Source organism: Manis pentadactyla, chromosome 1 (genome assembly GCF_030020395.1).
Source record: "Manis pentadactyla isolate mManPen7 chromosome 1, mManPen7.hap1, whole genome shotgun sequence".
NCBI lineage: Eukaryota > Metazoa > Chordata > Mammalia > Pholidota > Manidae > Manis > Manis pentadactyla.
In genome coordinates, this window is record NC_080019.1 from 125,035,221 (window position 1) to 125,059,790 (window position 24,570).

The following is a 24,570-nucleotide window of genomic DNA, read 5'->3' on the forward strand; positions in this document are numbered from 1 at the left end:
TCACAGCAAAAACTGTCAGAACAAGAAGGATAAATAGATAAATCCACAATTATTACAGCCAGATATTTTACTCTCCTCTCTCAATAATGGGCAGAACAAGTAGAAAGACAATCAGTAAAGAAATAAAAGGCATGAACAACCTCCAATCAGCTGATTTAACTGACCTATATAGAATGTTCTATTGAACAAAAGCACATTTTTAAGTGCATAAGAAACACTACATGCTGAGTGATAAAAGAGGTCTCTAGAAGTTTAAAAGGTCTGAAATCACAGAATATGGTCTCTTATATGGAATTAAATTAGAAATCAGTAGGAGGAGACACTGTCTCCTCCAAAGCCACAGCCTCAGTCTTAGTCTTGTCCTTCAGGCGATGCCTGGGATCTGCTGCCAGGAAGCTTCAACTCCACAGCCCTGTGTGTGGTCTCAGGTTTCTTTACCTCCAGAAAGAAAAATACACGTTGGATGCTGGAAATTCATTTAAGAGACTGAAATTAGGGACTTTTCTCAAATTTGGACATGGCCAGTCAAGGAGCAACAAGTACCAATGGGCCAAATACTGGAAATACAATACACCAGTTCAAATCAGTACTTCTGGGTGAGTCTGCTTTTGACAAATCAAGTCTAGTGCTTCATTTTGTGAAGGGCCAATTTCACAAATTTCAAGACAGTACCGCTGAGGCAGCTTTTCTAACCCAAACTATGTGCCTTCATGACACAATAGTGAAGTTTCAAATATGGGATACAGCTAAGAATGATACTATAGCCTAGCAGCAATGTACTATACAGAAGTACAGGAAGCTATAGTTGTATATGGTATCTCAAATGAGTAGTCCTTTCCAGGAACAGAAAACTGGGTTAAAGAACTTCGGAGGCATCAAGTCTGAACACTGTCATATCAAGAAACAAGTCTGACTTAAAAGAGCTGCAGACTTCCAGGAAGCACAGTCCTACACAGATGACAAGTTTATTATTCATGGAGACATCAGCTAAAATATCAATGAATGTAAATGAAATGTTCATAGTAACAGTTAAAAAGCTGCCAAAGAATGAAACACAGAATCTAGGAGCAAGGAAGATTAGTAGACCTTACTGAACCTACACCGCCAACCAGGGGTCAGTTACAGGAACAAAACCTCCTGTTTGAATCAACTGAAATATTCTTCTGCTTCCTAAATGCTTACACCTGTGTGCTTGGCCCACCGGCTCTGACACTGGAGACAGGCACCGCAGATGGGAATCAGGAAACAGATCTTTCCTCCTCCCAGGCACCAGCACCGCTCCCCTACCACCCCCAACCTCACTCTAGGGGCTAAGCAGCTCCAGAGACTGGAGCTTCTGGGCACTAGTGGGCACCACACAGAAATATGAAATGTCAAAAGAACATGGTTCAGACCAAAATCTCACAAACCCCAGAAAATGGGCCAAATGAAATTAATACATTTAACCAGTGCAGTATGATGTCTAAAAAAAGAGACTTATGATAGAGTCAAGTTTCTAATACAGAATTATTTTAAATGTTTTGAATTTAATTTTTAATAACATGCATGTGTCCCTCTGTTTCAGCAATAGAAGAAAATGAGAGCTTTATGTCCACCTGTTTCATTGGAAGGTTAGAGGGAGTCATTTCTCACTACCAGAGATACAGAGCAATGACTATCTGGACCCACAGTTAAAGATAGTTCTATAAAAAAATTTGGAAGCATATTAATTTTTGTTTTTCAAAACCATTCTTTTTTAGAAGGAAGTTCTGAAAATACTTATACTTAGCTACAGTATTTGGGCAAATCGTAATTTATCCTAGTGTCTATATTTAAAGCGTACATTCCACATTTTAACAAATTAGCCACATGATAACAGTTCCATATCTTCAGGGGAGAAAATAAACATCTGTGGCACCTAAATGATAGCCAGTCCTGTTTTTTATAAATAGGGCTAAAAAAATCAAATGTAACCCCATCTTGTTTTAAGAATATAAAAACTGATGAATGCATCTTAATATTAAGTGTTCCCTTCAAATACTGTGAGCTCTTGAACAAAGATGAAACAAACCAGGTGTCTGTGAATGTGTTTAATCACTGCTGGCCATTGCATAGGTTTTGTTGTTTAAGGGCAGAGAAGGAGCTCTTGTTCCCTTCGATGTAATACAGACAATGCACTAACAATTATGTACATTCAATTGTCAGCTATATTTTAAGTAGGGTATTGCACAATAGTTTCCATATATGTTTATTACTTTTATAGAATATTTCAAGAGTTGCTTAGAAGTATGCAAAATGTAGTTACTAAAACAGCTAATTATTTCTTTCTCTCCCGCTTTGAAAGGAAGGGGATTTAGTTGTTTGGCTAGAACCATAATAAACAATATACCTGTAATTTGTAATATAAATATTATAATATGTTAGTAATAATCTTGCAGCCTCATTTTCCCAAATTCATTTTATTTTGATTGGTTCAGTATAATGCACTAATTATTTTTGGTATTTTCATTATGTTTAATCTACCATGTGTCAGAGATGATTTAATCTACTTAAGTGTTGAACTGTTAGCAGAACTTATATATTTATAGTAATTCAGAATTAGTAAGAAAAACAGTTTACGAGTGATTTTTGTATTGAGGTGCTCAGGTTGGAATAAAATGATTACTATAAAAAGAAAAAAAAATCAGTGATAGACAGATTTCTGGAAAATCCTCCAAAACCTTAAAGTCAAACATGTCTACATAACTGACGTGTCAAAGAAGAAATAAAAAAAATTAGAAAATATACTAAACTAAATGAAAATGAAAACAAATGTCAAAATGTAGAGGTTACAGCTAAAACTCTGCTTAGGAGAAACAGCATTAAATGCAAAGATACCTATGTTAGAAAAAAAAAGTCTAAAATCAGTGACCTAAGTTGCCATCTTAAAAAGCTGAAGATGAAATTAAATTCAAAGTAAGAAGGAAGGAAATAATATAGAGCACAAATCAATGAAATAGAAAGCAGACAAAGAGAGAAAAATCAATGAAACAGTCTCTTTGCAAAGATCAATAGTACTGATAAATCTCTAGAATTTTCATGAGAGACAGAGAAAAAGCACAGAATATCAGTATCGGGAATGAAAGAGGGAACAATACTATAACACTACATATTAAAAGAAAAATAAGGGAATATTTGAATAATTTTATTCCAGTAAATTAAACAACCTAAATAAAATAAATTCATATAAAAAGATTACCCAAACTGACAAAAAAGAAACAGAATTATCTGAATAGTTCTATCTTGAATTTTAAGAAATTTAAAGCCTTCCCACATAGAAAACCTCAGGCCTAAAAGGCTTTATTGTTGAATTCTATTAAACATTAAAGGAAGAAATAACACCAATCTACATAATCAGAAAATAGAGAAGGAAATACTTCCCAACTTATTTTACAAAGCCATCATCACCCTGACACTGAAACCAGATAAGGCATCACAACAAAAGAGAAGTACAGACCAATATCCTATATCAACAGAGAAGTAAAAATTCTCAACCAGATATTAGCAAATCAAATCCAGTAATATGTCAAAAAGATAATACATTGCAACCAAGTGGTAGGTGTTATTACTGGAATTATCAATATACATACTTTACCATATTAACAGAATAAAGTAATCATATGATCCTCTCATAATAGATACAGAAAAAGCATTCATAAAATCTAACACCCAATCATGAAAAACACTGCAAGAAACTAGAAACATGAGAGAATGTCCTCAACTGATAAAAGCCACCCCTAAAAAAAAAAATCTAACAAATAGCACACTTAATGGTGAAGGACTGGATACCTTTCCCTTAAGATAAGAAACAAGGCAAGGCAAGGACATCTGCTCTCACCATTTTTAGTTAACTTTGTATTAGAGTTTCTAGCCAGCTTGAAAAGGCAAGAAAAGGATATAAGAAGCATACAGATTACCTTTATTTGCAAACCTGGATCATCTATGTAAATATGCTAAGGAATCTACAAAAAAGCTGTAGGCATTGATCTATTAGGGTTAAGGAATCAGGGCATAACGTCAATATACAAAAACTAGTTGTATTTCTACTACTAGCAATCAACAAGTAGAAATGAAAAATTTTAAATACTCTTTACATCAAAAAACATGAAATACTTAGAGGTAAATTTAAAAAAATATGTGCAAGACTGATACTTTTGGAAGTGACAATATTGTTAAGATAAACCAATAAAGCCTAAATAAATGGAAACGCATATTCATGCATTGAAACACTCAATGTTAATGTATCAGTTCTCTAGAAATTGACATAGAGTTTCAACAGAATCCAATCAAAATTTCAAGAAACTTTTTTAAAGAAACCTACAAGTTGATTACAAAAGTAATATGGAACTGCGAAGGATCCAAAATAACTAAGAAAAACCCACAAAAAAACAAAAAGTTGCAGACTTCCTGATTTGAAGACATAAAATCAAGCTACAGTTATCAAGGTAGATTTTACTGGCATATAGATGGATATACAGATCAGGGTTTGGAAAACGTTTTCTGTAAATATCTTAGTAGTAAATATTTTAGACTCTCTGAGCCATATAAGCCTATTTGCATATTTTTCTTTGCCTTTTTAAAAAAAAAACTTAAAATATATACAAAAATCATTTTTATGATCTCCCTCATTTGTGGAGTATAACAACAAAGCAAAACTGAAGGAACAAAATAGCAGCAGACTCGCAGACTCCAAGAATGGACTAGCAGTTACCAAAGGGGAGGGGTGAGGAAGGGCAGGTGGGGAGGGAGGGAGAAGGGGATTGTGGGGTATCATGATTAGTGCACATGGTGTGTGTGGGGTCATGGGGAAGACAGTGTAACACAGAGAAGGCAAGTAGGAACTCTGTGGCATCTTCCTACACTGAAGGACAGTGACTGCAATGGGTTACGGGGGACACTCAATGACAAGGGTGAATGTAATAACCACATTGTTTTTCTTGTAAAACCTTCATAAGAGTATATATCAATGATACCTTACAAACAATCATTTTTAGCTCAAAGGTGGTACAAATAGGCCACATGCAAGATTTGGTCTACAGGTAATAGTTTGAATAGAATGCACAAATACATGTTCACATACAAAATATTAATTTTCAACTAATGTGTCAAGGTCATTTGATGAGCAAAGAATAGTCCTTTTGCAAAATGATGCTAGATATGACAGACACCCATATGGAAAAAAAATAGCTTCAACTTTTATCTAACAGTATATACAAATTAATTCAAAATTGATCATACCCCATGCGACATTTGTAAAAGAAAATATCCATGATCTTGGAATAGCATGATTTCCTACAGAGCACACAAAAACCATGAACCATAAAAGAAAAAAACTGATAAACCAGAATCCATCAAAATTAGAATTCTTACAACTCAATATATAAAATGACATCCCAGTTTAAAAATGGACAAAAAATTTAAGCCAGTGCTTCACAAAGGAAGATATACAAGTGACTAATAAGTACATGAAAAGATGCTCAACATCATTAGTCATCAGAAAAGTACAAATTAAAAGTACAATGAGGAGAGATTCAAGATGGCGGCATGAGAGGTGAGACAGAGAACTCCTCCCAAAACCACAAATAGTATGAAAATGTAGTTAATTGATACAACTAACCCTAAAACAGCAACAAGAAAGAAGGCTGAACCAGACTACACACAGACCTCACGAACAGGGCAGACCTCATGAAACAGGGTAACGTACGAAAGCCTTAATCTGGCAGGACCCAAGCCCTACCCTACCCCAGCTCACTGGAAGGAGGAAAAGAAATGGAGTGGGGAAGGGGTGGAAGCTTGGGACTGCTGAACACCTGGCCCTGGAGATCTGCTTTGTGAGCAGAAACCTATATTATGTGGTGCTCTGGACATTGTGGGGCTCGAACAGGCGGAGTGCTTGGGAGACTGAGATTCCAGCCACTTGTGGAGGAGGGGATCCACATCCAGTCGCTCTGCATCAGAGGAAAGGCAGGCAGTCTGAGAGGCTTCCTAGCAGCAAGAGGGCTGCTGAAGGGGAGGGGTTTGCACGGAGCTTGCTGCAAGACGGAGGAGAGAGATGGACAAGGTTTTCTGGGTGCGTTCTGTCCAGCTGGTTGGGAACTTTGAGAAGCTTCAGGCGCTCCATACCCCTGGCTGCTTACTCAGCTCCGAGGCACCGCCCCCCCCACTGTGACATGCAGCCTGCTGCGCCTCCCTCCTAGCCTGCCAGCCCTGGTTGGCAAACTGGCAGTCACTGTGCTGGCATCAGGCCAGCCAGAGGGAGGCCCCGCCTACAACAGCTAGAGACATAAAGCAGAGGCTTACACCTGTGTGCTTGGCCCACCGGCTCTGACACTGGAGACAGGCACCACAGATGGGAATCAGGAAACAGCTCTTTCCTCCTCCCAGGCACCAGCTCCGCTCCCCTACCACCCCCAACCTCACTCTAGGGGCTAAGCAGCTCCAGAGACTGGAGTTTCTGGGCACTAGTGGGCACCACACAGAAATATGAAATGTCAAAAGAACATGGTTCAGACCAAAATCTCACAAACCCCAGAAAAAGGGCCAAATGAAACTGAACTCACCAATCTTCCTGAAAGAGAGGTCAAAATAAAAATTACAAACATGCTTAAGGAGGCACAGAAAAATATTTAAGAACTCAGGAATGAATTTAAATCGGAGATTCAAGCATTAAGACATTCCATATCTGAAATGAAACATACAATGGAGGGATCTAAAAGCAGATTAGATGTAGAAGACACAGTAAATGGAATAGAAATTAGAGAAGAGGAATACAAAGAAGCTGAGACACAGAGAGAAAAAAATCTCTAAAAATGAAAGAATATTGAGAGAACTGTGTGACCAATCCAAACGGAACAATATTCACATTATAGGGGTACCAGAAGAAGGAGATAAAAAGAGACCAAAAGTGCCATTGAGGAGGAAATTGCTGAAAACTTCCCCAATCCGCGGAAGGAGACAGTCACTTAAGTCATGGAGGTGCACAGATTTCCCAACACAAGGGACCCAAGGAAGACAACACCAAGACATATAATAATTAAAATGGCAAAGATCAAGGATAAAGACAGAATTTTTAAAGCAGCTAGAGAGAGAAAAAAGATCACATACAAAGGAAAACACATCAAGCTATCATCAGACTTCTCAACAGAAACCTTACAGGCCAGAAGGGAGTGGCATGCTGTATTTAATGCAATGAAGCAGAAGGGCCTTGAACGAAGAATACTCTACCTGGCAAGGTTATCGTTTAAATTTGAAGGAGGTATTAAACAATTTTCAGATAGGCAAAAGTTGAAAGAATTTACCTCCTACACACCACCCCTACAGTGCATTTTGGAGGGACTCCTATAGATGGAAGTATTCCTAAGGCTAAACAGATGTCACCCAAGGGATAGACAAAAAGGACAGAATATGATTCATAACATAGAACGAATAGAGGAGGGAAAAAAAAGAACCTTTAGGTTGTGTTTGTAATAGCACATGAAGTGAGTTAAATTAGACAGTTATATAGTAAGGGAATTACCCTTGAACCTTTGGTAACCAGAAATGTAAAGCCTGCAATGGCAATAAGTACATACCTATCGATAATCACCCTAAATGTAAATAGTCTGAATGCACCAATCAAGACACTGAATGGATAAAAAAAACAAGACCCATCTATATGCTGCCTACAAGAGACTCACTTCAAACCCAAAGACATACACAGACTGAGAGTAAAGGGATGGAAAAACATATTTCATGCAACTAATAGGGAGAAAAAAGTAGGAGTTGCAGTACTTGTATCAGACAAAATAGACTTCAAAACAAAGAAAGTAACAAGAGACAAAGAAGGACATTACAAAATGAAAAAGGGCTCAGTCCAACAAGAGGATATAACTATTATAAATATCTATGTACCCAACACAGGATCACCTACATATGTGAAACAAATACTAACAGAATTAAAGGAGGAAATAGAATGCAATGCATTCATTTGAGGAGACTTCAACACACCACTCACTACAAAGGACAGATCAACCAGACAGAAAATTAGTAAAGAGACAGAGGCACTGAACAACATATTAGAACAGATGAACCTAACAGACATCTACAGAACACTCCATCCAAAAGCAAATAGAAAACACATTCTTCTCAAGTGCACATGGAACATTTTCAAGAATGATATACTAGGCCACAAAAAGATCAGTAAATTCGAAAAGACTGAAATTGTACCAACTACCTTCTCAGATCAAAGGTATGAAACTAAAAATAAATTACATAAAGAAAATGAAAAAGCCCACAAACACATGGAAGCTTAATAACATCCTCCAAAATAATCAATGGATCAATTAACAAATGAAAACAGAGATCAAGCAATATATGGAGACAAACAACAACAATAATTCAACACCACAAAATCTGTGGGATGCAACAAAGACTGTGCTAAGAGAGAAATACATTGCAATACAGAACTTCCTCAGGAAAGAAGAACAATCCCAAATGAACAGTCTAAACTCACAATTAATGAAACTAGAAAAGGAAAAACAAATGAGGTCCAAAGTCAGTAGAAGGAGGGACATAATAAAGATCAAAGCAGAAATAAATAAAATTGAGAAGAATAAAACAACAGAAAGAATCAATGAAAGCAGGAGCTGCTGCTTCAAGAAAATAAACAAAATAGATAAATCCCTAGCCAGAATTATCAAGAAAAAAAGAGAGTCTACACACATAAATAGAATCAGAAATGAGAAAGGAAAAATCACTACAGACACCACAGAAATACAAAGAATAGTTAGAGAATACTATGAAAAATTACATGGTAACAAACTGGATAACCTAGAAGAAATGGAGAACTTTTAGAAAAATACAACCTTCCAAGGCTGACCACAGAAGAAACAGAAAATTTGAATAGACCAATTACCAGCAAAGAAACTGAATTAGTAATCAAAAAACTACCTAAGAACAAAACCCCTGGACCACATGGTTTCACTGCTAAATTTTTTTTTTTTAAATAATTATTTTTTATTGAAGGGTAGTTGACACACAGTATTACATTACATGAGTTTCAAGTGTACAACACAGTGGTAGAACATTTATATACATAATTCTAGGTTCCAGCTATCACCCTACCAGGCTGTTACAATATCTTGACTATATTCCTTATGCTATACATTACATCCCGGTTACTAATTTATTTTACCATTGGAAGTCTGTCTTTTTTTTTTTTTTTTTTTTTGAGGGCATCTCTCATATTTATTGATCAAATGGTTGTTAACGACAATAAAATTCTGTATAGGGGAGTCAATGCTCAATGCACAATCATTAATCCACCCCAAGCCTAATTTTTGTCAGTCTCCAATCTTCTGAGGCATAACAAACAAGTTTTTACATGTAGAACAAATTCTTACATAATGAATAAGTTACATAGTGAACAGTACAAGGGCAGCCATCACAGAAACTTTCGGTTTTGCTCATGCATTATGAACTCTAAACAGTCAGTTCAAATATGAATACTCATTTGGTTTTTATACTTGATTTATATGTGGATACCACATTTCTCTCTTTATTATTATTATTTTTAATAAAATGCTGAAGTGGTAGGTAGATACAAGATAAAGGTAGAAAACATAGTTTAGTGTTGTAAGAGAGCACGTGTAGATGATCAGGTGTGTGCCTGTAGACTATGTGTTAATCCAAGCTAGACCAGGGCAATAAAACATCCACGTATGCAGAAGATTTCTCTCAGAATGGGGGGGTGAGGTTCTAAGACTCACCTCTGTTGATCCCCAATTTCTCACCTGATGGCCCCCCTGCGACTGTGCCTGTCTTAGGTTGTTCCTCCCTTGAGGAATCTTACCCGTCTCTGGCTAACCAGTAATCTTCCGGGGCCATACAGGGAAATGTGAAGTTGGTAAGTGAGAGAGAAGCCTTATTGTTTGAAAAAGTTAGCTTTTTACTTCTTTGCATATTTATGCCCTGTGGCTTCTATGCCCAGCATTTGTCTTGAGGTATCTTTACCACTTGGAAGAATTATGATACTCGGTAAATTTGATATGAGGCACGAATTCTATTTAAGGGTTGTAATTAGGAAGGAAGAAGAAAAGCTATAGAAGTAGCAGGCGGAAGAAAACATGGGAAGATTGATTATTTCTTTGATATATCTTCTTGAAGAGTAACTTCAGCATGTATAGGTTTGAAGCTACTACTTAAATTGCGCACACACATTAACATAACAAGAGTATAGTTACATAACCAAAGCATATCTGTAATTACCAGCCATCTCCAGTGAAACCAAGAAAACCAGTTAGGCACCTTAGGCATTTGTGAAAACTTATCTATGATATGGTGGATATTGTCCAACTAAACTTGAACAGTCTGAGAGAAATCAGACAAATTAAAACAACCCATTCCTGGGGACTGTTCACATGCCATATGTTCTTTTAACAGTAAATAGTTTGTAGTTGTAAGACTTTGGACCGCTACAATTTGCACTTCTCCAAATTCTTGGTTGAGTTCCAACAGTATAGATCCAGTCAAATTTGTTATTTTACTGTATGCACAGGCCAGCTTAGATATCTCCTTCCTCATTCCCATGGCAAGTCCAGGAACTGGTGGGATGAGTGCATCTACAGCTGTAGCAGTGCGTGGATCTTTGTTGGGGTTTTTTGATGATCATCTTCTGGCATGAGTCTTCCAGAGAGTGCAGATGTTGGAAGTTCTTTTTCATATCGTATCTTAGTTCATTTTCGGGGTAGCCCAATTAGGCTTTGATCCTCTGTATAAACACAAACAGACCCTTTGCCTACACTTTTATATGCCCTTTATACCCTTGTGTAGAACTCGTTGGAGGTTACCACACAGGAACTGCCCTTTTTTTTTTTGCTATCACTAATCTACACTTACATGATGAATATTATGTTTACTAGGCTCTCCCCTATACCAGGTCTCCCCTATAAACCCCTTTACAGTCACTGTCCATCAGCATAGCAAAATGTTGTAGAATCACTACTTGCCTTCTCTGTGTTGTACAGCCCTCCCTTTTCTCCTACCCCCCCCATACATGTTAATCTTAATACCCCCCTACTTCTCCACCACCCTTATCCCTCCCTACCCACCCATCCTCCCCAGTCCCTTTCCCTTTGGTACCTGTTAGTCCATTCTTGAGTTCTGTGATTCTGCTGCTGTTTTGTTCCTTCAGTTTTTCCTTTGTTCTTATATTCCACAGATAAGTGAAATCATTTGATATTTCTCTTTCTCCGCTTGGCTTGTTTCACTGAGCATAATACCCTCCAGCTCCATCCATGTTGCTGCAAATGATTGGATTTGCCCTTTTCTTATGGCTGAGTAGTATTCCATTGTGTATATGTACCACATCTTCTTTATCCATTCATCTATTGATGGACATTTAGGTTGCTTCCAATTCTTGGCTATTGTAAATAGTGCTGCAATAAACATAGGGGTGCATCTGTCTTTCTCAAACTTGATTGCTGCGTTCTTAGGGTAAATTCCTAGGAGTGCAATTCCTGGGTCAAATGGTAAGTCTGTTTTGAGCATTTTGATGTACCTCCATACTGCTTTCCACAATGGTTGAACTAACTTACATTCCCACCAGCAGTGTAGGAGGGTTCCCCTTTCTCCACAGCCTCGCCAACATTTGTTGTTGTTTGTCTTTTGGATGGCAGCCATCCTTACTGGTGTGAGGTGATACCTCATTGTAGTTTTAATTTGCATTTCTCTGATAATTAGCGATGTGGAGCATCTTTTCATGTGTCTGTTGGCCATCTGTATTTCTTTTTTGGAGAACTGTCTGTTCAGTTCCTCTGCCCATTTTTTAATTGGGTTATTTGTTTTTTGATGGTTGAGGCGTGAGAGCTCCTTATATATTCTGGACGTCAAGCCTTTATCGGATGTGTCATTTTCAAATATATTCTCCCATACTGTAGGGATCCTTCTTGTTCTATTGATGGTGTCTTTTGCTGTACAGAAGCTTTTCAGCTTAATGTAGTCCCACTTACTCATTTTTGCTGTTGTTTTCCTTGCCCGGGGAGATATGTTCAAGAAGAGGTCACTCATGTTTATGTCTAAGAGGTTTTTGCCTATGTTTTCTTCCAAGAGTTTAATGGTTTCATGGCTTACATTCAGGTCTTTGATCCATTTTGAGTCTACTTTTGTATATGGGGTTAGACAATGGTCCAGTTTCATTCTCCTACATGTAGCTGTCCAGTTTTGCCAGCACCACCTGTTGAAGAGACTGTCATTTCGCCATTGTATGTCCACGGCTCCTTTATCAAATATTAATTGATCATATATGTCTGGGTTAATGTCTGGATTCTCTAGTCTGTTCCATTGGTCTGTGGCTCTGCTCTTGTGCCAGTACCAAATTGTCTTGATTACTATGGCTTTATAGTAGAGCTTGAAGTTGGGGAGTGAGATCCCCCCTACTTTATTCTTCTTTCTCAGGATTGCTTTGGCTATTCGGGGTCTTTGGTGTTTCCATATGAATTTTTGAATTATTTGTTCCAGTTCATTGAAGAATGTTGCTGGTAGTTTCATAGGGATTGCATCAAATCTGTATATTGCTTTGGGCAGGATGGCCATTTTAACGATATTAATTCTTCCTAGCCACGAGCATGGGATGAGTTTCCATCTGTTAGTGTCCCCTTTAATTTCTCTTAAGAGTGACTTGTAGTTTTCAGAGTATAAGTCTTTCACTTCTTTGGTTAGGTTTATTCCTAGGTATTTTATTTTTTTTGATGCAATTGTGAATGGAGTTGTTTTCCTGATTTCTCTTTCTGTTGGTTCATTGTTAGTATATAGGAAAGCCACAGATTTCTGTGTGTTGATTTTGTATCCTGCAACTTTGCTGTATTCTGATATCAGTTCTAGTAGTTTTGGGGTGGAGTCTTTAGGGTTTTTTATGTACAGTATCATGTCATCTGCAAATAGTGACAGTTTAACTTCTTCTTTACCAATCTGGATTCCTTGTATTTCTTTATTTTGTCTGATTGCCGTGGCTAGGACCTCCAGTACTATGTTAAATAACAGTGGAGAGAGTGGGCATCCCTGTCTAGTTCCCGATCTCAGAGGAAATGCTTTCAGCTTCTTGCTGTTCAATATAATGTTGGCTGTGGGTTTATCATAGATGGCCTTTATTATGTTGAGGTACTTGCCCTCTATTCCCATTTTGCTGAGAGTTTTTAACATGAATGGATGTTGAACTTTGTCAAATGCTTTTTCAGCATCTATGGAGATGATCATGTGGTTTTTGTCTTTCTTTTTGTTGATGTGGTGGATGATGTTGATGGACTTTCGAATGTTGTACCATCCTTGCATCCCTGGAATGAATCCCACTTGGTCATGGTGTATGATCCTTTTGATGTATTTTTGAATTCGGTTTGCTAATATTTTGTTGAGTATTTTTGCATCTACGTTCATCAGGGATATTGGTCTGTAGTTTTCTTTTTTGGTGGGGTCTTTGCCTGGTTTTGGTATTAGGGTGATGTTAGCTTCATACAATGAGTTTGGGAGTATCCCCTCCTCCTCTATTTTTTGGAAAACTTTAAAGAGAATGGGTATTATGTCTTCCCTGTATGTCTGATAAAATTCCGAGGTAAATCCATCTGGCCCGGGGGTTTTGTTCTTTGGTAGTTTTTTGATTACCGCTTCAATTTCGTTGCTGGTAATTGGTCTGTTTAGATTTTCTGTTTCTTCCTGGGTCAATCGTGGAAGGTTATATTTTTCTAGGAAGTTGTCCTTTTCTCCTAGGTTTCCCAGCTTGTTAGCATATAGGTTTTCATAGTATTCTCCAATAATTCTTTGCATTTCCGTGGGGTCCGTCGTGATTTTTCCTTTCTCGTTTCTGATACTGTTGATTTGTGTTGACTCTCTTTTCTTCTTAATAAGTCTGGCTAGAGGCTTATCTATTTTGTTTATTTTCTCGAAGAACCAGCTCTTGGTTTCATTGATTTTTGCTATTGTTTTATTCTTCTCAATTTTATTTATTTCTTCTCTGATCTTTATTATGTCCCTCCTTCTGCTGACCTTAGGCCTCATCTGTTCTTCTTTTTCCAATTTCGATAATTGTGACATTAGACCATTCATTTGGGATTGCTCTTCCTTTTTTAAATATGCTTGGATTGCTATATACTTTCCTCTTAAGACTGCTTTTGCTGTGTCCCACAGAAGTTGGGGCTTAGTGTTGTTGTTGTCATTTGTTTCCATATATTGCTGGATCTCCATTTTGATTTGGTCATTGATCCATTGATTATTTAGGAGCGTGTTGTTAAGCCTCCATGTGTTTGTGAGCCTCTTTGCTTTCTTTGTACAGTTTATTTCTAGTTTTATGCCTTTGTGGTCTGAAAAGTTGGTTGGTAGGATTTCAATCTTTTGGAATTTTCTGAGGCTCTTTTTGTGGCCTAGTATGTGGTCTATTCTGGAGAATGTTCCATGTGCACTTGAGAAGAATGTATATCCCGCTGCTTTTGGATGTAGAGTTCTATAGATGTCTATTAGGTCCATCTGCTCTACTGTGTTGTTCAGTGCTTCCGTGTACTTACTTATTTTCTGCCCAGTGGATCTATCCTTTGGGGTGAGTGGTGTGTTGAAGTCTCCTAGAATGAATGCATTGCAGTCTATATCCCCCTTTAGTTCTGTTAGTATTTGTTTCACATATGCTGGTCCTCCTGTGTTGGGTGCATATATATTTAGAATGGTTATATCCTCTTGTTTGACTGAGCCCTTTATCATTATGTAGTGTCCTTCTTTATCTCTTGTTACTTTCTTTGTTTTGAAGTCTATTTTGTCTGATATTAGTACTGCAACCCCTGCTTTCTTCTCACTGTTGTTTGCTTGAAATATGTTTTTCCATCCCTTGACTTTTAGTCTGTACATGTCTTTGGGTTTGAGGTGAATTTCTTGTAAGCAGCATATAGATGGGTCTTGCTTTTTTATCCATTCTGTTACTCTGTGTCTTTTGATTGGTGCATTCAACCCATTAACATTTAGGGTGACTATTGAAAGATATGTACTTATTGCCATTGCAGGCTTTAAATTCGTGGTTACCAAAGGTTCAAGGTTAGCCTCTTTAGTATCTTACTGCCTAACTTAGCTCGCTTATTGAGCTGTTATATACACTGTCTGGAGATTCTTTTCTTCTCTCCCTTCTTGTTCCTCCTCCTCGATTCTTCATATGTTGTGTGTTTTGTGCTGTGCTCCTTCTAGGAGTGCTCCCATCTAGAGCAGTCCATGTAAGATGTTCTGTAGAGGTGGTTTGTGGAAAGCAAATTCCCTCAGCTTTTGTTTGTCTGGGAATTGTTTAATCCCACTGTCATATATGAATGATAGTCGTGCTGGATACAGTATCCTTGGTTCAAGGCCCTTCTGTTTCATTGTATTAAATATATCATGCCATTCTCTTCTGGCCTGTAGGGTTTCTGTTGAGAAATCTGACGTTAGCCTGATGGGTTTTCCTTTATAGGTGACCTTTTTCTCTCTAGTTGCCTTTAACACTCTTTCCTTGTCCTTGATCTTTGCCGTTTTAATTATTATGTGTCTTGGTGTTGCCCTTCTTGGATCCTTTCTGTTGGGGGTTCTGTGTATTTCCGTGGTCTGTTTGATTACTTCCTCCCCCAGTGTGGGGAAGTTTTCAGCAATTATTTCTTCTAAGATACTTTCCATCTCTTTGCCTCTCTCTTCTTCTTCTGGGACCCCTATAATACGGATATTGTTCCTTTTAGATTGGTCACACAGTTCTCTTAATATTGTTTCATTCCTGGAGATCCTTTTGTCTCTCTCTATGTCAGCTTCTATGCGTTCCTGTTCTCTGATTTCAATTCCATCAATGGCCTCTTGCATTCTATCCATTCTGCTTATAAACCCTTCCAGAGTTTGTTTCATTTCTGCGATCTCCTTTCTGGCATCTGTGATCTCGTTCCGGACTTCATCCCATTTTTCTTGCGTATTTCTCTGCATCTCTGTCAGCATGTTTATGATTCTTATTTTGAATTCTTTGTCAGGAAGACTGGTTAGGTCTGTCTCCTTCTCTGGTGTTGTCTCTGTGATCTTTGTCTGCCTGTAGCTTTGCCTTTTCATGGTGATAGGAATAGTCTGCAGAACTGGGACGAGTGACGGCTGGAAGGACTTCCTTTCTTGTTGGTTTGTGGCCCTCCTCTCCTGGGAGAACAGCGGCCTCTAGTGGCTTGTGCTGCGCAGCTGCGCGCAGACAGTGCTTCTGCTTCCTGCCCGGCTGCTATGGAGTTAATCTCCACTGTTGCTGTGGGCGTGGCCTGGCTCGGGCAGCTACTCCAAAATGGTGGAGTCGCGTTGGAGCAGGAGCTGCTGGGAGGCTATTTATCTCCGTAAGGGGCCTCCCTGCTCCCTGCAGCCCAGGGGTTAGGGTGCCCAGAGATCCCGGATTCCCTACCTCTGGATTAAGTGACCTGCCCTGCCCCTTTAAGACTTCCAAAAAGCACCCGCCAAAACAAAACAATGACCACAAAAAAAAACAAGAAAAAAAAAAATTTTTTTAATTAAAGAAAAAAAAAAAAATTTTTTTAATTAAAAAAAAAAAAGGTGGTCGTTCGTTTTTCTTTATTCTCCGGTGCCAGCCTCAGGCCTCTGCTCACCGGTCTTGCTGCTCTGTTTCCCTAGTATTGGGGTCCCTATCCCTTTAAGACTTCCAAAAAGCGCTCGCCAAAACAAAGCAGCAAAAAAGCAAAAAAAAAAAAATGGTCGCGCGCTTTTCTTATTTCCTCTGTCACCCAGCCTCCAGTGCCTGCTCACTGTTCTTGCTGCCCTGTTTTCCCAGTATCGAGGGCCCTGCACTCTGGCCCGGATGGCTGGGGCTGGGTGTTCGGCAGCCCTGGGCTCCGTCTCCCTCCCGCTCTGCCTGCTCTTCTCCCGCCGGGAGCTGGGGGGAGGGGCGCTCGGCTCCCGCGGGGCCGGGGCTTGTATCTTACCCCCTTCGCGAGGCGCTGGGTTCTCTCAGTTGTGGATGTGGTCTGGATATTGTCCTGTGTCCTCTGGTCTTTATTCTAGGAAGGGTTGTCTTTGTTATATTTTCATAGATATATGTTGTTTTGGGAGGAGATTTCCGCTGCTCTACTCACGCAGCCATCTTCCGCCCCTGTCCTTCACTGCTAAATTTTATCAAACATTTAGTGAACACCTAATACCCATCCTCCTCAAAGTTTTCCAAAAAAAGTAGAAGAGGAGGGAATACTCCCAAACTCATTCTATGAGGCCAGCATCACTCTAATACCAAAACCAGGCAAAGACACCACACAAAAAAGAAAATTACAGACCAACATCCCTGATGAACATAGATACAAAAACACTCAACAAAATATTAGCAAACCAAATTCAAAAACACATCAAAAAGACCATCCATGATGATCAAGTGGGATTCATCCCAGGGATGCAAGGATGGTGCAACATTTGAACATCCATCAACATCATACACTACATCAACAAAAAGAAGGACCAAAACCACATCATCATCTCCATAGATGCTGAAAAAGCATTCAACAAAATTCAACATCCATTTATGATAAAAACTCTCAACAAAATGGGTACAGAGGGCAAGTACCTCAACACAGTACAGGCCATATACAACAACCCCACAGCCAACGTTATACTTAACAGTAAGAAGCTGAAAGCTTTTCCTTTAAGATTGGGAACAAGACAAGGATGCCCACACTGCCCACTTTTATTCAACATAGTTCTGGAGGTCCTAGCCACGGCAATCAGACAAAACCAGGAAATAAAAGCCATCCAAATTGGCAAGGAAAAAGTTAAACTGTCACTGTTTGCAGATGATATGATATAAAACCATAAAAAACCCTAAAGAATCCACTCCAAAATGACTAGATCTAATATCTGAATTCAGCAAAGTTGCGAGATACAAAATTAATACACAGATATATGTTTTACTCCTATACACTAAGGATGAACTAGCAGAAAGAGAAATCAGCAAAACAATTCCATTCACAATTGCATCAAAAAGAATAAAATACCTAGGAATAAACCTAACCAAGGAAATGAAAGACCTATATGCTGAAAACTACAAGACACTCTTAAGAGAAATTAAAGAGGACACTACTAAATGGAAATTCATCCCATGCTCTTGGATAAGAAGAATTAATATTGTCAAAATGGCCATCCTGCCCAAAGCAATCTACAGATTCAATGCAATCCCTATCAAAATACCTACAGCATTCTTCAAAAAACTAGAGCAAATAGTTCTAAAATTCATATGGAAGCACCAAAGACCCCAAATAGCCAAAGCAATCCTGAGAAGGAAGAATAAAGCAGGGGGAATTATGCTCCCTGACTTCAAGCTCTACTATAAAGCCACAGTAATCAAGACAATTTGCTACTGGCACAAGAACAGACCCATAGACCAGTGAAACAGAATAGAGAGCCCTGATATAAACCCAAACATATATGGTCAATTAATATATGATAAAGGAGCCATGGATATAAAATGGGGAAATGACAGACTCTTCAGCAGCTGGAGTTGGCAAAACTGGACAGCTATATGCAAGAGAATGAAAGTGGATTATTGTCTAACCCCATACATAAAAGTAAACTCCAAATGCACCAAGGACTGGAACCAGAATGTAAGTCATGAAACCATAAAACTCTTAGAAAAAAATATAGGCAAAAATCTCTTGGATATAAACATTAACAACTTCTTCATGAACATATCTCCCCGGGCAAGGGAAACAAAAGCAAAAAAGAACAAGTGGGACTATATCAAACTAAAAAGCTTCTGTACAGCAAAGGATACCATCAGTAGAACAAAAAGACAGCCTACATTATGGGAGAATATATTCATAAATGATATATTCGATAAGGGGTTGACATCCAAATTATATAAAGAGGTCATGCACCTCAACAAACAAAAAGCAAATAAGCCAATTAAACAATGGGCAGAGGAGCTGAACAGACACTTCTCCAAAGAAGAAATTCAGATGGCCGACAGGCACATGAAAAGATGCTCCACATCGCTAATCCTCAGACAAATGCAAATTCAAACCACAATGAGATATCACCTCACACCAGTTAGGATGGCCACCATCCAAAACAAAAACAACAACAAATGTTGGCAAGGATGTGGAGAAAGGGGAACCCTCCTACATAGTTGGTGGGAATGTAAACTAGTTCAACCATTGTGGAAAGCAGTGTGGAGGTTCCTCAAAAAACTAAAAATAGAAATACCATTTGACCCAGGAATTCCACTCCTAGGAATTTACCCTAAGAACACAGCTGCCATAAGACATATGCACCCCTATGTTTTTATCACAGCACTATTTACAATAGCCAAGAAATGGAAGCAACCTAAGTGTCCATCAGTAGATGAATGGATAAAGAAGATGTGGTACATATACAAAATGGAATATTATTCAGCCATAAGAAAACAAATCCTACCATTTGCAACAACATGGATGGAGCTAGAGGGTATTATGCTCAGTGAAATAAGGCAGGCAGAGAAAGACAAGTATCAAATGATTTCAGTCATCTGTGGAGTATAAGAACAAAGAAAAAAACCGAAGGAACAAAACAGCAGCAGACTCACAGAACCCAAGAAAAGACTAACAGTTACCAAAGGGAAAGGGACTGGGGAGAATGGGTGGGAAGGGAAGGATAAGCGGGAAAAACGGGCATTATGATTAGTGCGAGGGGGGACACATCAAAGGCAGTACACCACAGAGAAGACAAGTAATGATTCTATAGCATCTTACTATGCTGGTGGACAGTGACTGTAATGGGTTATGTGGGGGGGACTTTATAATAGGAGGAGTCTAGTAACCATAATGTTATGTACATTAACTATACAACTACATAAGTAAAATATGAAGATATATATAACATGATAATAAGAAAGAAAAGTACAATGAGATACCACTACAGACCCACCTAAATATTTAAAATTTAAAAGACTGACCATAATAAGTATTGACAGGGATTTCATAGAAACAGAACTCTCAGACACTCCTGGGGGAAATGTAAAACAGTACAATCAGTTTGGAAACAGTTTGGTAGTTTTTTTAAAAAGTTCAACATATAAAAAAAAAAAAAAAAAAAAGTTCAACATATATCTACCATATACTCAGCAATTCCACTCATCATTATTTATCCAAGAGAAATGGAAACATACCCACACAAAGACCTGTATACAGATGTTCATTATAGCTTTATCATAACCAAAACTAGAAATAACCCCAACGCCATAGATATATGAATGGATAAAGAAATTTTGTCAGGTGCAAAAAGAAACAAATTGCTGCCATGCAGAACATGGGTAAATCTCACTGACATAAATGCTGAGTGAAAGAAGTCAGATATCAAAAAGTATACACTCTATGGTTTTATTTATATAAAGTTCTAGAAAATCTACACAATAAAAGTATATATATATATATATATCCAATCAGTGATTGGATGTGGGTATGGGGGGAGGAAGAATAATTTCAAGTAGTACATGTATATTTCTGGAGATGATGGTAATATTGTATATTTTGATTGGGGTGGTGGTTATGTGGTAATCATCAAAACTCAATGAAATTGATTAAAAAAAAAGACTTGAAAAAGTACTACTATAATTCCTATTTTACCTGATAAAGCACTGAAGTTAAAATACCAATGTTACTCTCTGCATAAAAAAATTGTCACCTCCAACTAAAAATGTTTTCAGGCTTTATATAAATGTATGACATTAGTTTCTGGTTCTCAGACAATCAATATATTTATTATGAATTCATTGCTCCAAGAACACAGCAGCAATTTCAGGAATTAAATATCAAAAATAGCTGCGTGTGTGTGCTTTTTTTGCTTATATTCTTTAAAGAAGTCTGAGGTAATTTTACACATAGCATTTTATTTTCGTACTAATTTGCATTCACTGAAAAAATTTTGTGTGGTACTTGTGGTATCATTATATATTATTATATTCTTTTTTTGTCCAAAATATTGTATCTAGTGATATGAAAGTTAATCATGGCATATGCAAATCAGCTAAATTACATGTGAGTAAAATATTTTCCCTCTTTCAGAAAGAAAATCAAAGCACTGAGAGACTAACTTATCCAAGAGCCAAGATTCAAATCCCTAGTAGTTGTATTCTGAAGCCCACATTCTTAGCCACTATTTCATTCTGCCTCTATAAAAGTGGAATGTATTTATAAGCTATTTCCTTCTGGATACTCTACATGTATTTATAAACATACAGTATTTCATAATCAGAAGTAAGGAACTTATATTGAAAAAGACAGAGACTCTTCAGGACTTTCCTCCAAGATGATATTCAATCCATTAATCGGAACATGTTATAAATGTATCTGTTAATCCTTATGAAGTCATTCACCTATATTAACTCAGTTCACATTCTTCATCTTGTTCACAACATGTAAAACCTCATAAAAAATCTTGCAGAAAATCAGACATACTATGGCTATAACATTTCTCTGAGCTACCTATCCAGTAACTCTATAAAGGAAATAAATTTGTAATAAAGTCATGCTAGTTCCTGGAAACCACAACTTTCTCTTCTATGTTCACAAACTATCCTTTTAATAATCTGGTCTAGAATTTTGCACAGAATATATATCAGCCAACTAACAGATTATCCAAAAACTACAAACAGAAATTCAGCAATCCTTTAATCAAGTTCTCCTACTGCAATGAGATATAATTAATAAGAGAGAGATCCTACATTCATTTACAGTAGTTCAGGCCCTTTTGTGTTAAATTCCCTTACATATTACATTTCAGCTTCCTACTGCTAATATTTGGTTGGCCCTTTCCAGAGTGGAAGTAATTCTTCTGGACCAAGAAGACAGAAATAAGAGGAGCTAACAAAATCTACTTTCTATAATCTGTTAATGTTTCCTTATCCACTCTAGCAGCAAGACTATAAACCTAACTGCTATGAACATAACTGCTGTAAACATAACTAATAAGCCTTTTCAAAAATGATTACTGCCATTTTCTGAAGGTCTCAAATAACTGGGATTTCTAGTTTCTGAAACTATTCTTGTGGGTTCTATCCTTGGTTTTATGTCCTTTTTTATATATTCAGTACTTATAACTGGACACAGTTACTCTCTATTCACAGTAGCCTCTTCAGGCCTTTCTTCCTCATTAGAATTTGCATTATTTAGTATTTCTAAATTATTATTTGCATTATTTAGTATCTCCCACTCTCTTGGGAATATATCCAAATTACTTTAAGTAGAGGAGGTATATACTTGGAATAATTACCTTGACATTGCTTGAAATGTGTCTGGAACTCTGTCAAAAATGCCTTTCAGAAGTGACTTCCCTCCCCAAATCAGTTATTACTTTATGGTCATACCTCCCCTTTAATAGGAACTATATTGCCCAGCATGATCACCTATTTCATTATGAATAATAATAGCTAACATTTCCTGGGTATGTAATACATGACAAGCACTACAGTAAAGGGTTTTCCAGAGTCTTTGATTTAATCCTCACAACTATAATGAGGAAATACTATCATTATCCAATTTTACTGATAAGGTAGCAAAAATTTAAGTAACCTGACTTAGGTTACACAGATACTAAATAATAGAGCTACTTCCTCAGCCCAAATCTGTCTGAATTAAAAACAAAACAAAACAAAAAAACAAAAACTGCACCAATTTCTTTCTACTATACCTCCTAGTAATTCACATGTACGCTAAGTTTGAAGAGCGAGGAAAGTGAGATGTTTTAGTTTAAAGTGACTTACAAAGTGAAGTGATTTTTTAAATATATGTAACAATTTATAAATCACATATCCAGAAACATTTCAAAGTAATCACCTTGAGAACCTTAATTTGGTAACTTTTTTTAATGTAACAGTTTCCATAACTTGTTACCAATCTTTTAAATATCTTCAAAATTGGCAAATATTAATTTTTGAGGATAATTTCTATTTTGGAACTAGTGTGATCATTTGGAACCAAATTTTTTATAAATCGGAAATAGTGGTTTAGGGTGTTACATCTTAGTATTGGAGTGCACGGCTTCAGAGTGACAGTCCTAAATTAGAATTCCACCACCCTAACCTTTACCAAACTATTTAATTTAAATTCTGAGCCTCTGTTCCCTCATCTGAAAAAAAAGAAAGGTATAATTTATCTCACAACCATTGTGAAGATTAAATGGAATATGTATATATAGCTTCTGGCTATCCATATATACATAACACAACTGACCCTTGAACAATGTGGAGGTTAGAAGAACCCACCTCAGCTTAGTTGAAAATCCACATATAACTTCTGACTTCCCAAAAACTTAACTAACAGCCCACTGTTGACTAGAAGCCCTATCAATAATATATAAACAGTCGATTAACACATATCTTGTATGTATGTGTATTATATACTATATCCTTACAATAAAGCTAGAGAAAAGAAAATGTTTTTTCAAATTGTCACAAATCTCTAAGAAATTTTCAATCTATTTCTTGAAAAAAATCCACATATAAATAGACCTGCACAGTTCAAACACACGTTGTTCAAGGGTCAACTGTATATTATATACATGATAAATAATAAATGTTTGTTTCCTCTTCTCCAATGTTATTTTAATCATTATTTCAGACTATGAACACATCAGATAACTCTGTCATTTATAACTTTAAAAAAGCAAGTGTTTTTTTTTAGTATATCATTTTCAACTATTGATTTTTTGCTCTAAATTACATGAAACAGTATTTTGATAAAAGCAGACGTCAGTCAGCAACTTACCTGTGGAAACCATCTTTCAAAACTTCTTGCCTCAAAATAATTTCAGAACAAGTGGCGTGTATGCCTGTAAGAAGAACCAAAAGATATTTTTTAAGAAAATAAGCATGCAATGAAAGAATATTTAAATAATTAGAAAATAATTATTTGATAGTTTTACTTGCCTAGAAAACCTAACCAACCTAAAAATAAAACAAAAACTTATAAAACTTAAGCAATTTGAGCTACAAATAAGTCTACTTCTAACACAGCATTTGGGTTAAGAACATTGACTTTGGAGCTAGATTGCCTAGTTTCAAATCCCAGACTGTGGCTTAATAGTTATGTGACTTTGACCAAAATAGTTTCTCTCTCTTAGTTGTATGAATTTAATACAGGTAGCAGCACTTAAAACAGGGCCTACAACATAGTAAGAGCTCTATGTAAGTGTTTGTTATGACTCCAGGACACCCAAAAAACAGAAAGGCTAGAGAGCCAGGAAATCTGTTACAATCCTAGCTCACTGAAACTATGTATTCCATACATACATGCAACTTCTATATTCTACCAACTGCACCTATAAAACTCAGAAGGTGGTACATTTATGCCTTGTGGAGATGTTGGGAAGGTTTTTTAAAAAGAGGCATTTCAAAGGTTCAAAGGATTCCTTTATAAACTTTAGAATAACTTGTGACTGAATTCTCACTATACTGACTCCATGCAGAATTCTGACATTAAAACTATTATTCAACATCAGCATCAAAAAAGTAAAAATTCAGTTACTAATGATCACCAGTTCTGCCAGGAACCTTCTATGGAACTTCATTCCACTTTCAAAGCTGGAGGTGTA

General features: G+C 37.1%; 1 protein-coding gene and 1 pseudogene across 1 annotated transcript in view; one reads left to right on the top strand and one right to left on the bottom strand.

Annotated features, from left to right (window-relative positions):
* PIGX (phosphatidylinositol glycan anchor biosynthesis class X) overlaps positions 1-24,570 on the bottom strand; it is a gene marked incomplete at its 5' end in the record, with an annotated part of 58,950 nt that overhangs the window by 32,500 nt on the left and 1,880 nt on the right. Inside the window, one exon of the mRNA XM_036933178.2 lies at positions 23,745-23,808. Within this exon, the coding sequence (XP_036789073.2) occupies positions 23,745-23,808 (64 nt within the window). The remainder of the gene's footprint in view (positions 1-23,744; positions 23,809-24,570) is intronic.
* Positions 276-2,690, top strand: LOC130683581 (ras-related protein Rab-5A-like; annotated as a pseudogene).